A 16,308-nucleotide genomic window follows, 5' to 3' on the forward strand; every position below is an offset into this window, starting at 1 on the left:
TGACGGAGAAAGTAATACAAATCTCGATTGAATGAACCAAAACAATGGAGAAATAAAAAAAAAGTATAAATGCATCAGTTCCTATGTTTATGATTTTCCTCAACCAGCATTTATAATTCGCTCAATATCACAATCAAAACCGACAAATTACCTGGCAGCCACACCTCATTTTCCTCTAAAATAATAATAATTCAAAAAATTATTACAAATCTAGCCGCTAGCAAGCACTTGCCTATATATTTTTGTCATCTTGTTTGTCTCTTTGTTACACCGCCCTTCGTATTTTGTGATTTTAAGTCATATATAGGTGCAGAATTTCTTCAACGAAATTGGAACGTTCATTTTCTTAGGGTCCATAACAACGTTGCATTGAACCCTCTTGTAAAACTTGGGCTGAACCAGTCTTCCCAAAACATAAGCCCTGGCTCGAACCTTGAAATCTAACGTCAACGAAACTGGTGCTACTGGTTTACCCTCCTTGCTCATCAAGTCCACTCCACCTCCATACAATGGAATTTTATTTCCTATTAAACTCACTGTTACTGTTCTCTGACTTTTTCTTCTTTGGTAAAACTTCTTTATCTGCTCTACCCAAACACTATGATTAGTAATACACCCACAATATGTAAAAAATTGTATTATCAATCAATTTTTATCACGCAATAGCATGATAGTTACGTTCTAATCGAAAGAGATTTTGGTAACTCAATTGATTCGTAATTTTGAACTTTATATTAAGCTAGAACTCGATTATGTATTTCTCATCTCGATAATTCTCTCCCTTATTTTCCCTCCCCCTCCCCCACCCCCTATATCATAATTACAAACATATATATAAAAAGTTATGATCTAACTAGAGATCAAATAATACTTATCAAGAGATTTACCTGTAGTCATTTAGTGGTAAGTGATCTAAAGTGTAGATATGTACTCTCCAGTTAAAAAAAAACTGACATTTTTTTGATTTATCTTAAGAAATAATTTATTTTCTTTGACAATATTTTAATTTCAGTTTTTAACTTGACTCGTAATTTATTTTCTTAAACTACGAGTCAAATTAAATTAAATATTTTTTTAAAAAAGAAAAGAGTATTAATTATTGTTTTCTAAGTACATCGATCAAGGCACAATATTAGTAAATAATACTAATAAGATGTAGTTGACTACTTACCGTTCCTGTAGCAAGGGTTAGCTGAGAAAAGGAAAGAACAAGAGGCGTAGACGTTACATGCACACCAAAGAATGTGCCTGTGTTGCGCACTATCAGCTTCACTGTACAGTTCATTGATACCATCACTGTTGCAACTCCAGAGAAATCCATCCCCGATTGAACCCCAAATTCATTATATGAAATACTCTGCACACATTTATAAATCAATTGAAGTCTGTTTGTTGTGATCTGATTGTATAAATATTTTTTTAATTATATTACCTTCATCGTAACGACAGGTTTCTGATTTCTGCTAGCACCCCACAAGATCAAAGAAAAGAAAGTGAATAGCAAAAAGAATCCAACAACAAAAGCCAAGAAATAACATCGACGAGGGACACCTTTACTATAGGCGTCATCATCAAGTAATCCTTCTTCTTCTATAGCATCAAATTCTTTCCATTGCTGTTTATCTCCTTTACGATGACGATGATTATGGTGTCTCCCACTGTTGCTCCTAGACCCGTTACTCGACTTCTGCGAACCGGGCTTTAGCGAGCCCGAATAACGCGTAGAGGAAGAGTCGCGAGATTGTCGGCCCGGTGAGCCCATCGGGCTAAGTATAGGAGTGGAGTGGAACGAATTAGTGGTCTTTTCTCCATCATGTGAATCTCTTGACGGGCTTTGGACGTAGTAAACGGGCCGGTTCGGAGATGACGGGGCTAAACTCGTCACCTCCGAATCTGTCTTAGCATGATGCGTTGACGACATTGTTGATTGATCTAATAATTTCTTAAGAAGGAAGAAGAGGAATATAATTGGAGAAATAATAGAGATGAGTAGATCTAGGATACATGATGAGTATATAATGAAGCAGTATCATATTGTATTTTTAATTATAGTAATAGAAAAGTCCAACACCCACGTTGGTCCTAGTTTGTTTATTTGTTTTGTATGCCAAATATTGCGTGAGAGTGCAGTTAATTGAGGGACTGAAGGGCATGGAAATAGGAGACCAAGAGTAACTCTCACAGGAAATAATAAATGTTAAAAACATTTTTTTTTTTTAGTATCAACTGCCAGTTGGAATTTGATTATATTATGCAGTTTGAGCAAATTTAGACGTACTACCTCACTATATATATATATATATATATATATATATATATATATATATATATATATATATATATATATACTTGTTCATTTTTTCTAAAAAAAAAAAAAGTAATCGAATTACAATTTTACTAGCTGAGTTTTAATTACTTATTGATTTTTTACTCAAAGAAATAAGTAATTGATTACAATTTTATTAGTTGACTTTTACTCTCTTCCTCTCATTTTATATGTTATCTGTTTTTATAAATAATTGATTTATAATACTTATCATTTTATAAAATCAATACATAAATTATCATATTATTATTTTTTAATCTTTGTGAGTTATTAACCTTAAAATTACATATTTGATCAATTTAGAAAACTCAAATAAATGATTGATAGATTTGATTTGGCTTTTATTAGAGGCAATGAACCGGTACCTTCCTTTTTTTTGTTTTTTTCCTATTCTTTTTACAAATAGAATTGCAGCCACTAATCCGTAATCTAGTGGTCGGGTAAAGAATTATAAGATTTTTGTGTTCAAATTACAGCAAAGGAAAGGCTATTGGATGATTCTTTTTCCCTTTATATTCAAATCTCGATGAATAAAGTTACTTGCGATAAAAAATAACACGTGATTATACAATTAAAAACAAAATAACAAGTTCTATTTTAAGTATTCTATAACTAATTACGTGAATTTGATTTGGAGACATGAGATTAGTGAAGACATGATGGTTGCCACTTTTTATTGCTGGGCTGTTATTACGTAGATGTTTCATTTTAGATCATATTATTTATTTTCTGATCCATTTTTCAACTAGGCGTTTTTCACTACTATTAATATACTTTCTTTATTTTATAATTATAAGTGAAGTGAAAATAAGAAATATTTTAATCCCTAATTAAATGTCTTGAAGGAAAAAGTAATTTTTTAATAGAGTTAACTCCATGATAATTTTTTGGGGAAAAAAATTCTACACCTTATTTTAAAAATAAAACTAGGTAAAGAGGCTGCACTAAGGTGAATATTTTTAATTACCAATAATATAGTAGGCAATAGGGGAAAGGACATTAGAAACGAAATGGTAGACCTCGTTTTATAATTTCTTCTCAATCCATGCCACAAAATGAGAAAATAAAATCCTGGATCGCGAACAATGATTCGATTGATGATGAAGAAAGAGAATTTTTGGTTCGGTTCCCCACCTTAACGACAGAAAATAGGATTGATCAAATTCTATGTTGGCTGATGCCGCACTCGTGTCGGATTCTTCAAAAATATAATACTTGCGACACGCTCCAAAAATACACTATTTTTGGAGAATTCGTTACGCACCCACTGACATTTTTGCATCATAGACAAAATGTACCTATGGAAGGAACATTTAGAAACAAAACGGTGGAATATGACGCATCAATGGATTCATCAATACGAAGGATCCGTTATCCTGTTTACCACAAACAAGTACAATAAGAAAGGTTACATAACTTGCCACAACCGATAGCTCAAACTAGAAAAAACTTTGCAAGAGATCCACAATATGAATAAACTTCGAAAGAAAATCAGTAATAACTTGGATCAACGGGAACCAAAGTGCATGATGAAAAAGTGGAAATTCTAGTGGGACAAAATCAAAGTGAGCAAATTGTAAAAAAGGAAAACATCTTTAACAATTCAATCATTTGGTTATGCCACAAAAGCAACCAAGAAAATTTGAACTCACTATTACAAGTGTGACACCCTAAATTTCCACTGCCCTTCAACTGGATCATAAGAAAGAAATTCTGTATCAAGCTCTACTGCTTTCTTAATTAGCATATCTCTGTATTTGTTGACCATTGGTCCATCTCTGTACTCCTTCCCAGTCGAGTTGTTGATGCATCTGACATTAAGGAGAGTTATCTCAGCTGGCCTGTTGAGGCCTTGTCCAACTGGAGGCTTCTTGCTCTCATCCATATAGATAACCACCTCACGATGATTGAACTGGATAGCAGAATCAAGGTCAAACTTCCGGACATCTGTTTCTCCCAAGAACTTGATGCTTCCATACCCATGTCTTCCTATCACAAAGTCCTTCACGTGGCAACAAAAATCAGCTTCTTCCTTCTCCTTGGATAGCAACTCCTCCATAGAAGGAACGGTGTAGTAATCAGCACGTTGAAGCTTTGGGATAATGCCATCCACATCCTTATCATCGCCACAATATCATGATGCATCTCTTCAGGCTCTAACTTGGGCTTGTCACCAACTTTATCTCTGTCATGCATCCCTACATTTTAAACAGAAAAGGGAATTATTACACAATTAAATAGCAAACTTGGTTAGTTTCGTTCTTAATTCTTGGAACTTGTAAAGTAGCAAGTTACATTTTATATCCTTGGATATACTCAAAACAGATAACAAATGATGATTTTTCTAGTGTCCAAAATCTTGTAAATGAATCACCAATCCATGAAATTACTTGGTTTTAGATTTGCACTATTAGAGATTCCAGGCTTTGAGCTTTAACAAAATGGGATCTTGATGGAGCAGACATAAAATGGTACTTGATATTAAGTAATCCACTAAAAAATTACATGTAACAATGATAATTGACTTATGCATCTAATAGAATCCAGCTTAACCAATCAATGAAAGAAAAGCATGATTGCATATATTTATCAAAAAAGAAAGCTTACTGTCCATAGATGAATCAGCCCCCAGTGGAATTCTGAAGTAGGACGAACCTGGTCCCTTGGAATGACGATGGACTTCTGTCCTTAGTACACCAGAAGCGTTTTCTTTATCCATGAAAAGAGTACCTACATAAACAAATATTATAGTCCTGTTAAATCTTCCAGTGTTAAACTTGGATTAGAGGAAAATATGGACTTTGTCCTGTATTTTTTCACCAAAAGGATACCCATACTTGCAATCTTTGCATATGAGTGCAACTTAAACTTTTGGTCCATCAACCAAAGCATGCCCAGGAACTACTAAACATGTCTCGCATAAAATTTTACTTCTCACCTTTGGTTTATCACTTGTAGGTTTGTATTCCTGAGGTGGCAACCTATGCTGACTAAGAGATGAAAGTCGAATTATCAATGGTGCAAGGTTGTTAGAAACCAGCAACCAACAAAAGGATAATTTTTAATAATACCCTACAACGGTTGTTTTCACCTTAAGCATAACCAATATAGTGAATCTAATAAAAACATAATCACGCCTGATACTTTGAAGAGTTTGTTTGGAATTTGGACAACTATATTGATGTTTATATCTGATTGGAGAAATACTGAAATTTATTTATATAAACCTACATGATGCAGTAAAACCAAACAAATATAAAGCCAAAGTCCAGCAACTAGACCTAATAAATAATCTGTCTTTCAAGGTGCATAGCATTATATCGACTGTAATGAGGTATCCCAGTACATTATGTAACTACTTTTTTTTTTTGACAAAGATAATGTTGAGGATTATGTAACTACTAGTGAGTATAATTACTTGGTTTGAGACCAATGAACACATCCAGGAGCAACATTAATTATAATTACTTGTTCAGAAATGTGAAGCTTACAGGTAAACTAGAAATTCCATACCGAATGGATGTTTCCAAAAACGGGTGCTCAACTGAGATTTGGACTGAAGGTTGTGGTTCAGCAGGAGGCATAATTGGTGATGGTTTGACTTCCATGATTCTCGGAAAGTAAGACCTGAAAATAGAAGGTATAGCCGGTGCATGAGAAAGTACAAAAAGAAAGATCTCTGAGGCAAGAAAAAGAAGAGACACACAAAAAAAACGATCAGATTAAAAGGGGAGTGTGGTGTAATAACTGAGGCAACAAAAATAAAAGAATGTGAGTGAAGTCTAGAAGTCAAAATTAGGCATTCAATAACACACAAAAAAAAGTAAAACATTAGATAGTTAAGTTTGATACTCACTGTTGGCCATCGACACTTGGCTGCTGACCAACTCCTTGTCCAATTTCTGAGAAACTAGCACCTTCTTACAGGAAACAGGGTCCAGGAGGATCAATTACATTGTTTACAATCCAACATACTGTTGACATCAAAAATAGCAAGATATACTGCACTACGTGTACCTGTTGATGGGCGAGAAACCTTGGTTATTGGAAGTGTTTTTCCAACTTTAGGAGTCATTTCGGGCTGCAGAGGAACAGAGAACAGAGGCTGCAAGAGTAGCAACAACTTAGATGTATAACACCACAATAGAAGAACTTCACCGCTTCTATAGACCACAGGGTGCCTTTTATATTGTTTATGACAGAAAGCAATGACAGAGACATATAACTAAGATCTAATTGGATATACGTTTAGAAACACTTACAGTATTTTGACTCGTCGCAAGTGGAGCGCTTGAAACATTAGAAAGTCCTGGTGGAGTAGGCTGTGACTGCTTTAGGCAGTTCAAGCAAAATGTGGATAGTGGAGCGCCTCCTGTAGTTAAAACAGGTGTGGGAGGAAAATAGTTCTTTTGATCAAAATCAGGGCCTGATGGTACTGCTAACAAAGGATATGAAGAGGGTGAAACTGAACATGGAGATAGAGGGGTAGATGTTGATAAAGACCACGGATTCCTTAATGTAGAAAAGGTGGAGGTAGTGGAAGAACTGGAAGCTGGATTAAAAGGTGCAAATGGACTCGAATGGGTCCACGGAGAAAAAGAAACATTTGAGGCAGTAGATTGCACTCTACTTCCAGTGCCACAAGAGTTTAACAATGATGTGTTTGGGGGAAATATATGGGAAATGGACTGCTGATGTGGCTTCGAAGATGGGTTAGAATTTTCATTTGATAGAGAGTCAATCCCTGCTCTTTCCACTGCAAATGTACTTGGAAAATGGGAATAAACAGGTTGATTAATCAAATGAAGGAGCTTTTAGAGGTCCAAATGCACCCATGAAAGTATAAAAAAGTAAATGAAATACAAGGTAGATTTCTTTGTAATCTACAGATAAGAATACCTTTATCACCTAACTGGTAGTCCTCAAACCTCAACTCCTCCTGGCTTTTATGTTGATAACTCTGCATTCCACAAATGGATTGTATTCCTCCACCATCGAGAAATATGTTATCTATATCTGGAGTTGCAATGTATGATGCTATTCTACTTCCTTTCTGATTATTACCAACTACTGACTTTCCAAAACCAGAGTTCTGGAGCAAAGTACTTTCTTTTCCTGGTCAGAAAGTTTGATCTAAAGATTGAACAATCAGGATATTCAAAGCTATAAAGTAGGAATAAATGGTTCTTAGTACTATTTAACAAAAGCTTAACATGGATTTCAGATCAATATATAGAGCATATATTAGCACTTTTAACAGTATATAATCTTATATCAACCGGATCATCTAGATTACAAAACAAAACTCTCCCTCAAATTGTTGAATAATCTGGTCCAATACATGAGAAAAGGGACAATAAAGCAAACCTTTGATCCCTGACATGGATATAGCTGGTTGGCCAAAGGAATAGGAACTAAAACTTGGGGTGCCAAAGTGTGAGTTGCTTGAAACACCAAATGAAGGAGCTTTTAGAGGTCCAAATGCACAGAAGTCTGTGACATTGGAATCTCCGGGCCACAACAGAGGTTCATTAGCCACCCTGTTAATGTCATATTTCTTTCCAAATGTCTGTGAAGTGGATGAGCCCCGGTATATGTTTTGCAATAGACCAGATATAGCATTCGTTGTTGTATTAAAGGCTAATGTTCCTGCAGATAGGAAAGCACATTGAATTGATTTGCTAATCACCAATTAAAGACAGCTACAAGGCATCAATAGCTGGCACAAGATTGGTTCCGTAAATAGAAACAATAACATTACCCACCATAAGAAATCACTGAGATATTGCAGTAATTACTAGTAACATATTTGGAGAAAAGTGCAGCTCAATGTGCATAGCTACTTTCACAAGGAGAAGATTTAGCTTTTCAACCAATTCCAAAGCCGCTTCTCTGCTCTAGAAAAGCATACATGATATCTCTCCTTTCATGAAGTTAGTCGTATTAAATGTAGCATCTATATATGTCATTCCTCACCTGGACCACAGGCGAGAAATAAAGCTGTACTTAATCCATTTGGCAGAGAAATCACGGGGATAACATAGTCAAAGAGTGTCTGTAGATCATTCCCACACAATAGCTTAAGCGGTCTTTCTTCTGAGTGTATTTGGATAGAGACCAAAGAATTTGTTTAAAATTAATTTAAACAAGATATGCACTTATAAAGGTAGCAAATAACATATTTTAAGAAGCTTAATCTAAATCCACATAAGAGAACAAGTTAAGTATACCTTTATCACCTAACTGGTAGTCCTCAAACCTCAACTCCTCCTAGCTTTTATCTTTATAAGTCAGCATTCCACAAATGGATTGAATTCGGGATCCTGTGATATCGTTATCAGGAGTTGCAGTATATGATGCTATTCTACTTCCGTTTTGATTAATGCCAAATGCTGACTTTCCAAAACCAGAGCTCTTGAAAAAAGGTGTACTTTCTTTTCCTGTTTTGCAAATTTGGTCAAGATTGAACACTTGAGCTATCAAAAAGTATGAAGTAGAAATAAATAGTACTTAGTAGTATTTAATAAAAGCTCAACAGGGATTTCAGATCAATACAGAGCATATTGATTACAGAACAAAATTCTCCCTCAAAATGTTGATTAATCTGCTCCAATACATGAGAAAATGGACAGTAAAGTTAACCTTTGCTCCCTGAAATGGATAGTGCTGGTTGGCCAAAGGAGTATGAATCAAGTCTTGGGGTGCCAAAGTGTGAGTTGTTTGAAACACCAAATGCAGGACCTCTTGGATATCCAAGTATGGAGGAGTCTGAGACATTGACATCTCTGGAACACACCAGAGGTTCATTGGACACACTATTAAAGTCATATTTCTTTCCAAATGTCGGTAAAGTGGACGAGCCCATAGATATGTTTTGTTTGACTAGATGTAGCATTCGTTGCTGCAGTAAAGTCTAATGGCCCTACAGTTAGGAAAACAAATTGAATTGATATTTTAGTCACTAATTAAAGACAACTACAAGCATGAATAGCTGGCACAAGATGGGTTTTAGAAATTGTAAGCCATAACACTACCACCATAAGAAATCCCACTACTGAGGTAAGCAGTTATTGCTAACAACTTTTTAGATGAGTAGATCTCAATAAGCATAGCTACTTCCACAAGGAGCAAATTTAGCTTTTCGACCAATTTCAAAGCCTCCTTGCTTCTCTAGAAAAGTAAATATGATATCTCTCTCCTTTTATGAGAACAGATTCTTGTTATAAAGAATCGTAATCTACGTCATGCCTCTTTTCTTGGATCCGCGTTAAATGGATTGTTGAAACTGATTTCAACTACATCGATTCATATACTTATGTAGTAACGTATCAACCTGGTACGTAGTCTATGCGTACTAACTAATACCAAGAACGTACTCACTGGATAAAAGTGTTGTCAACATATAGAAATACATACATAATGGATTTAGAGAATGGGATATTAAATCACAAAGAAAAAGGAAGAAGAAGAGAGAAACATTCCCAGATTACGTTATCAAGATTCAAGAATGCAAGGAAGTGGAGAAACTAAAACTTGTGTTGTCAATACAGTTTCAAGAATCAGCATATAAACTATTTATCAACTCAGAACCAATATGGAAGACCCACAGAGAAAGCATAAACAAGGAACCAAGAAAAAGGAAGAAGAAGAAGAGAGCAACATTCCCAGAATCAGCTATCAAGATTCAAGAATGCAAGAAAGTGGAAAAATTGAAAAATGTGTTGTCAATGTATATGTGAACAAATTCTTCTTTTCAAGAATAATGTATGTGGAGATTGGACCAACCACATAAACTATCACGTAACCGGAACCAACATGTAAGTAATCAAAGAAAATTTACGAAAACTCATATACACAGGACACAGTGCATTAAAAGGCCTAAAGAATGAAATTTTACTCAACTCACATGTAAGTAATCAAAAAAATTTAGGAAAACTCTTGAACACAGGATACAATGCATCAAAAGGCCTAAAGAATGAAATTCTACTCACTATTTGTAAGTAATCAAGAAAATTTAGGAGAACTCATAACACAGAACACAATGTATCAAAAGGGCCTAAAGAATGAAATTTTACTCACTTGTAGAGACATGTTTTGAGACAGAGAAAACAAAGAAGAAGAGTCCTTTTTGATTGTCAAAGTTTTTTGGAATATATATAGATAGAAGAAAGGTTGCATAATCTATATATGTCATTCCTAACCTGGACTACAGGCGAGAAATAAAGCTATACTTAATCCATTTGGCAGAGAATTAATGCGGATAACAGATTCAAAGAGTGTCTGTATATCATTCCCATACAATAGCTTAAGTGGTCTTTCTTCTGAGTGTATTTGGATAGAGACCAAAGAATTTGTTTTAAATTAACTTTACTGCCGGAGAATATACACATATAAAGGTAGAAATAACATCTTTGAAGAGGCTTAATTTAAATCCACATAAGAGAACAAGTTAAGTATACCTTTATCACCTAACTGGTAGTCCTCAAACCTCAACTCCTCCTGGCTTTTATCTTTATAAGTCAGCATTCCACAAATGGATTGAATTCGGAATCCTGTGATATCGTTACCAGGAGTTGCAGTATATGATGCTATTCTACTTCCTTTTTGATTAATGCCAAATGTTGACTTCCCAAAACCAGAGCTCTTGAAAAGAGGTGGTGTACTTCCTTTTCCTGGATTGCAAATTTAATCAGGATTGAACACTTACAATACCCAAAAATATGAAGTAGGAATAAATAGTACTCAGTCGTATTTAATAAAAGCTCAGCAGGGATTTCATATCAATACAGACCATATAGATTACAGAACGAAATTCTCCCTCAAAATGTTGATTAATTTGCTCCAATACATGAGAAAAATGGACAATAAGTTCACCTTTTGCTCCCTGATATAGATACTTCCGGTTGTCCAAAGGAGTATGAATCAAGTCTTGGGGTGCCAAAGTGTGAGTTGCTTGAAACACCAAATGCAGGACCTCTTGGATATCCAATTATGGAGGAGTCTGAGACATTGACATCCCTGGTCCCCACCAAAGGTTCATTGGCCACACTATTAAAGTCATATTTCTTTCCAAACGTCGGTAAAGTGGACGAGCCCATGGATACGTTTCGTGTTTGACCAGATGTAGCATTCGTTGCTGCATTAAAGTCTAATGGTCCTGTAGTTAAGAAAGCAACTTGAATTGATTTTCTAGTCACTAATTAAAGACTACTACAAGCATGAATAGCTGGCACAAGATGGGTTTTAGAAATTGTAAGCAATAACGCTACCCACAATAAGAAATCTCACTATTGAGTTATTACTAACAATTTTTTTTAGAAGAGTAGAGCTCAATAAGCATAGCTACTTCCACAAGGAGCAAATTTAGCTTTCAAAGCCGCTTTGCTTCTCTAGAAAAGTTAATATGATAAGTGATTCTTGTTATCAAGAATTGTAATCTACGTCATGCCTCTTTTCTTGGATCCACGTTACATGGATTGTTGAATCTGATTTCAACTACATTGATTCATATGCTTATGTAGTAATGCATCAACCTGGTACGTAGTCTATGTGTACTAACTAATATCAAGAACGTACACTTGGGATAAAAGGGTTGTCAATATATAGAAACGGATCTAGAGAGCGGGAAATTAAACTCATAAACAATATATCAACTAACAAGAACTAATATGCCAGAATCACAAAGAAAGCATAAATAGGAAACCAAGAAAGAGGAAGAAGAAGAGAGCAACATTCCCAGATTAAGTGATCACGTCTCAAGAATGCAAGAAAGTTGAGAAATTAAAACTTGTGTTGTCAATAGAATTTCAAGAATCAGCATATAAACTAACTAAGACCAATATGGAAGACCCACAGGAACCAAGAAAAAGGAAGAGAAGAAGAAGAGATTCAAGAATGCAAGAAAGTGGGAAAATTCTTCTTTTCAAGAATAATGTATATGGAGATTGGAACCAACATGCAAGTAATCAAAGAAAATTTGCGAGAACTCATAAACACAGGACACCAGTGCATTAAAAGGCCTAAAGAATGAAATTGTACTCAACTCACATGCAAGTAATCAAGAAAATTTAGGAAAACTCTTAAACACAGGATATAATGCATCAAAAGGCCTAAAGAACGAAATTTTACTCACTTACATGTAAGTAATCAAGAAAATTTAGGAGAATTCATAAACACAGGACATAATGCATCAAAAGACCTAAAGAATGAAATTTTACTCGAAGAGTCCTTTTTGATCGTCAAAGTGTTTTGTTTGGATATATATATACAGAGAAGAAGAATGGTTGCATACTCTCTACGCAGATATCAAAACGTAAGCGTATTTGCTTGGGTTTAAGCTAATATCCTTCTCATATATTAAATTAAAAACACGTTTTTCTTTTCTCATCTCATCTCAACTATTAATAAAACCAAAAGCTCAAACCCAATATAATATATTATTTTAGTTATTTTAATTTGTACGTCACAGATAAAATAATTTTAAATCTAAAAATGATATATTATGCAGGAAGAAGAAAGTCTCAAATTTAATTTAAAAGATCATCAAAAAATAAGTTAAAATTAATATATTCTCGTTAAAAAAATTGCTCACATATAACTCCATCTTCACATAAATGACCTAGAATACTTTTTCATCTGACAAAAGTGAAAGAAATTAATTTGAAGTTATTTTTTAAATTCTTTTTTAAATCACGTAATCATATTCGATCCTTCTAAAACAAAGTTTTAAGAGTATACATAATTGATCCTTCTCAAACTTGAGTATAATTTTTTTGAACTTCTTTGATTTAACGATTAATTTCAATTAAGAGTAAATTACATAAATATATTATACTATAAAAATATTTATCATTTATGTCAAAATAAATATTTTTAACTAAATATATCATTTTTTTTATAATTAAGAAAATTGTATAGCGCCTCTTTTCTCAATCCTTTTTCCTTTTCTTATTTTCATTGTCCATCTTCTTGTCTTTTTCTAACTTTTTACTCCTATGCTTCTTTTCCCTTTCTTTTTTTTTTTTTGACTCTTTTACTTCTCTGTCTCTTTCTTTTGCATTTTTTATCTTCTTCCTTGTTTTTTGCTTCTTTTGCTTTTCATCTAAAAAATCATCCTCGATCAGTTTTTGCCCATATATCACTATTTTTATCCAAAAACAAAATGAAAAGAAGAATAAAAAGACCAGAAATTGTACAAAATTACGTTTTTAAGCAGAAATTTTAGATCATTAATATTACAGAAACAAGAGTTCACGATTGATGGTCACTATAAAGCTTCAAATTTTGAATTTTATGGATCTGTGATTAATTTGGATATGTAGTTCCTATAAATAATTAAAAATGTCGTTTGAAGTTTATATCTCAATTTTAAGAGGGTTGATTAAGTTTATAATTGATTTTGGAAAAAAAATAGATTGAAACTCGAAAAAAGTGAAGTTTGTGAAACTATATCGCAATTGTATTAGAGTTGTATTCCAAACTTCACACTCTTTTTTTTATAGTGATATCAACCAAAATAATTTAAGAAAACACTTGTAATACATTTTTAACATATACATAATTCATATTGCAAACATCACTGATGTTCTTAAAGATACAAACCAAAATAATTTTAGGATACTTATAATACATAATTTATTCATGAATAATACAAGTTTAATTCGGTCTATAAATTATTGTCTTGTCTTTCGTTAGTTGTGTTTTTCATTGTTAATTTTCTCTTATAATTCAACTTTAATATTGTGTGATACACTTTTAATATGTTGTATTTATTATTTGTTACTATTAGATTACTTGTTTAATTCATTATTGATATAAACTTAGTTCACTCTATAGATCATTGTATGGTGTTTAATTAGTTACGTTTTTTTTTATCCATGCATAATTCTCTCTTTTAATTCAACTTTAATATTTGTGTAATGCACTTTTATACAAATTAATTCATTTTGCAGTTTATTGATTGATTTGTTATGATTGAATTACTTGTTTAATTCATTATTGATGTAAGCTTTATTCAATTTACAAATCACATAATGCTCTTTCGTTTGCTTCATTTTGAATTCATGTTTAATTCGCTTCTAATTTAACTTTAAAATGAGTTACACATTTTAAATTTAAATTTAATTCATTTGGCCGTTTATTATGTTTCTTCATTTCTTACTATTAGATTATTTGTCTAATTAATTATTGATACAAGTTTTATGTAGTTTACGAATCAGAAATTAAAAGAATTCACTCAACATAAACTATGGATAAAAAGATCACAACACGAAGACTTGCAAAAATGTAAGGCCTTACGATAAAGAATAAAGAATAAAGAATAAGGAATAATATCTTTTTTAGCATTTTATTTTAGAAGTTGAATAGTTTACTATAAAAATTCAGATCATTTTTTTGTGTTCTAATTAAGTATTAACGCATGTCTAGTATTATGTATGAACGTTATAAAATTTCCAATGTTTATATCATTACACAATGTGTGTTAAAATGCTACATATAATTCATTTATATTATATAAAAATTATAAGTGGTGAGAAAAAAATATTAAATGTGTATTAAAAATAGTTATAATTTATTTGTATGACATATGTAAGTTTTAACAAAATTTTTAAACTGAAGCTTGCATTATGAGTTAGTGTTGTATTAAATATGTATTAAAGTTATTTTTAAATTATTTTAAATAAGTATTGCTAAAAGTTGACAAAAATGATATTAAATAAAAAATATACTTAAAAGTGATAATTATTAAATAAAAGACTTCACTTATATAATTTTCACTTTTTCTTTTTATATACCAATGAATGTTTTTAATCCTAATTCATAGAAATTATACAACTATTATAGAATTTAGTATACTTACTTGGCTTAAAAATTCGTAGGGGAAACCATTGATTTATTTCAAGTTATAATATAATAACAGAGTTAAAAAAATGGATGTACATATTTGAATCAAAGTATTAACATGTCTAGCGAGATTTTTAATATAAAAACAATTAATTATAATTAATTAAAATATTTGAAAATAAGGTAGACGGTAGTTTTTTTTCCATAAGAATCTCAGTGATATTCTTAAAAATAAGAAATAAAATGTGCCAAAATGTAGTGTTAACAATGCTATTTTTAATCGAAGTGTTTTGAATTAGGCTCAAGTCTTGAGTAAAGATAGAGGTCTAGGAAATCTTGGGTCAAAGTAGAAGTTGGATCCCAAATTAGGATCAAAAGTTCAAGGTGAAGTCAAATTCTATATTAAGACAAAATCAAAAGTTAAAACTCAAATTATATTTAAATCACAAATCGAATTAAATTTTAATTTAAATTTTATATCAAATTAAAACATGATTCGAATCACATATGTATGGGTCGACCGGAGAGTGGGGTGAGGCGCGACAAACCGTGTGTGCCGTCGAGGTGAATTAGTTGGTGGTGACATGTGTGATGAAAAAGAAAGTGTTGAGATTTTTTTCTCTTCCTAGTTTCTACTAGACACACTTGATACATGTCTTGAAACTTTTCAATTTGAACATACAATTACATTAATTTTCTCCATGAATCTGAGAATCTATAAGTTTATTGAAATAAATTTTTTACATAATTAGACAACATATACAAAACAGTTATAACAATAATAAAAGTTATTTGAATCTTAGATATCCAAAAATTACTATATAAATTAGTGCATAAAAGTATTAAATTACAAATATTTTTTAAAAGTAAATAGGAAGAATTCCTCCGTATCGAAAAAGATGACGTAGTTTGACTTGAAATGATTTTTTTTTAAAAAAAAGACTTTTTAATTTTATGATTCTAAACTAAAATTATATTAAATGTATCAAAATGTCCTTTACTCTGGTATCTTAAACATGCCACGTAAAAAGTTAAAGTTCAAATATTATCAAAAAAAAAAGTCATTCTTTTTTAAACTGATTAATTTTTATTTTTTTAAAATGGGAAGTATTTTATTATTATTTATGATATTTTTATTT

General features: G+C 32.3%; 3 protein-coding genes across 3 annotated transcripts; all 3 read right to left on the bottom strand.

The window, feature by feature from the left end:
* Positions 1–2,281, bottom strand: LOC101266178 (uncharacterized). The gene is made up of 3 exons (XM_004231974.5): positions 1,433–2,281; positions 1,172–1,357; positions 1–582 (listed from the first exon to the last, which is right to left on the bottom strand). The coding sequence occupies exons 1-3, from the start codon at positions 1,919–1,921 to the stop codon at positions 298–300; spliced, it is 960 nt and encodes a 319-aa protein (XP_004232022.1). The 5' UTR covers positions 1,922–2,281; the 3' UTR covers positions 1–297.
* Positions 2,282–3,796: 1,515 nt separating this feature from the next.
* LOC112940046 (nuclear pore complex protein NUP98A-like) lies at positions 3,797–11,424 on the bottom strand. Its single transcript, XM_069294423.1, has 12 exons — positions 11,301–11,424; positions 10,786–10,998; positions 8,969–9,111; positions 8,303–8,381; positions 7,694–7,975; positions 7,226–7,441; positions 6,589–7,082; positions 6,344–6,431; positions 6,183–6,246; positions 5,818–5,953; positions 4,934–5,056; positions 3,797–4,524 (listed from the first exon to the last, which is right to left on the bottom strand). Exons 1-11 carry the CDS (start codon positions 11,422–11,424, stop codon positions 5,015–5,017), a joined length of 1,881 nt encoding a protein of 626 aa, XP_069150524.1. The 3' UTR covers positions 3,797–4,524; positions 4,934–5,014.
* LOC104644288 (nuclear pore complex protein NUP98A-like) lies at positions 3,981–4,385 on the bottom strand. Its single transcript, XM_026029632.2, has one exon. It carries the CDS (start codon positions 4,383–4,385, stop codon positions 3,981–3,983), a length of 405 nt encoding a protein of 134 aa, XP_025885417.1.
* Positions 11,425–16,308: the final 4,884 nt, after the last annotated feature.

The sequence above is a fragment of the Solanum lycopersicum genome, chromosome 2 (genome assembly GCF_036512215.1).
Source record: "Solanum lycopersicum chromosome 2, SLM_r2.1".
Taxonomy (NCBI): domain Eukaryota; kingdom Viridiplantae; phylum Streptophyta; class Magnoliopsida; order Solanales; family Solanaceae; genus Solanum; species Solanum lycopersicum.

Excerpts from the sequence above, each read along its gene's own strand:
- LOC101266178 (XM_004231974.5), bottom strand. The coding sequence starts at position 1,921 with ATGTCGTCAACGCATCATGCTAAGACAGATTCGGAGGTGACGAGTTTA. Across the intron at positions 1,358-1,432 it reads AACCTGTCGTTACGATGAAG|AGTATTTCATATAATGAATT; the intron begins GTAATATAATTA and ends AAATGTGTGCAG. Across the intron at positions 583-1,171 it reads TAACCCTTGCTACAGGAACG|ATAAAGAAGTTTTACCAAAG; the intron begins GTAAGTAGTCAA and ends TGGGTAGAGCAG.
- LOC104644288 (XM_026029632.2), bottom strand. The coding sequence starts at position 4,385 with ATGGAGGAGTTGCTATCCAAGGAGAAGGAAGAAGCTGATTTTTGTTGC.
- LOC112940046 (XM_069294423.1), bottom strand. The coding sequence starts at position 11,424 with ATGGGCTCGTCCACTTTACCGACGTTTGGAAAGAAATATGACTTTAAT. Across the intron at positions 10,999-11,300 it reads CATAATTGGATATCCAAGAG|GAAAAGGAAGTACACCACCT; the intron begins GTCCTGCATTTG and ends TTTGCAATCCAG. Across the intron at positions 7,976-8,302 it reads ATTTCTCGCCTGTGGTCCAG|GAACATTAGCCTTTAATACA; the intron begins GTGAGGAATGAC and ends TCCTATCTGCAG.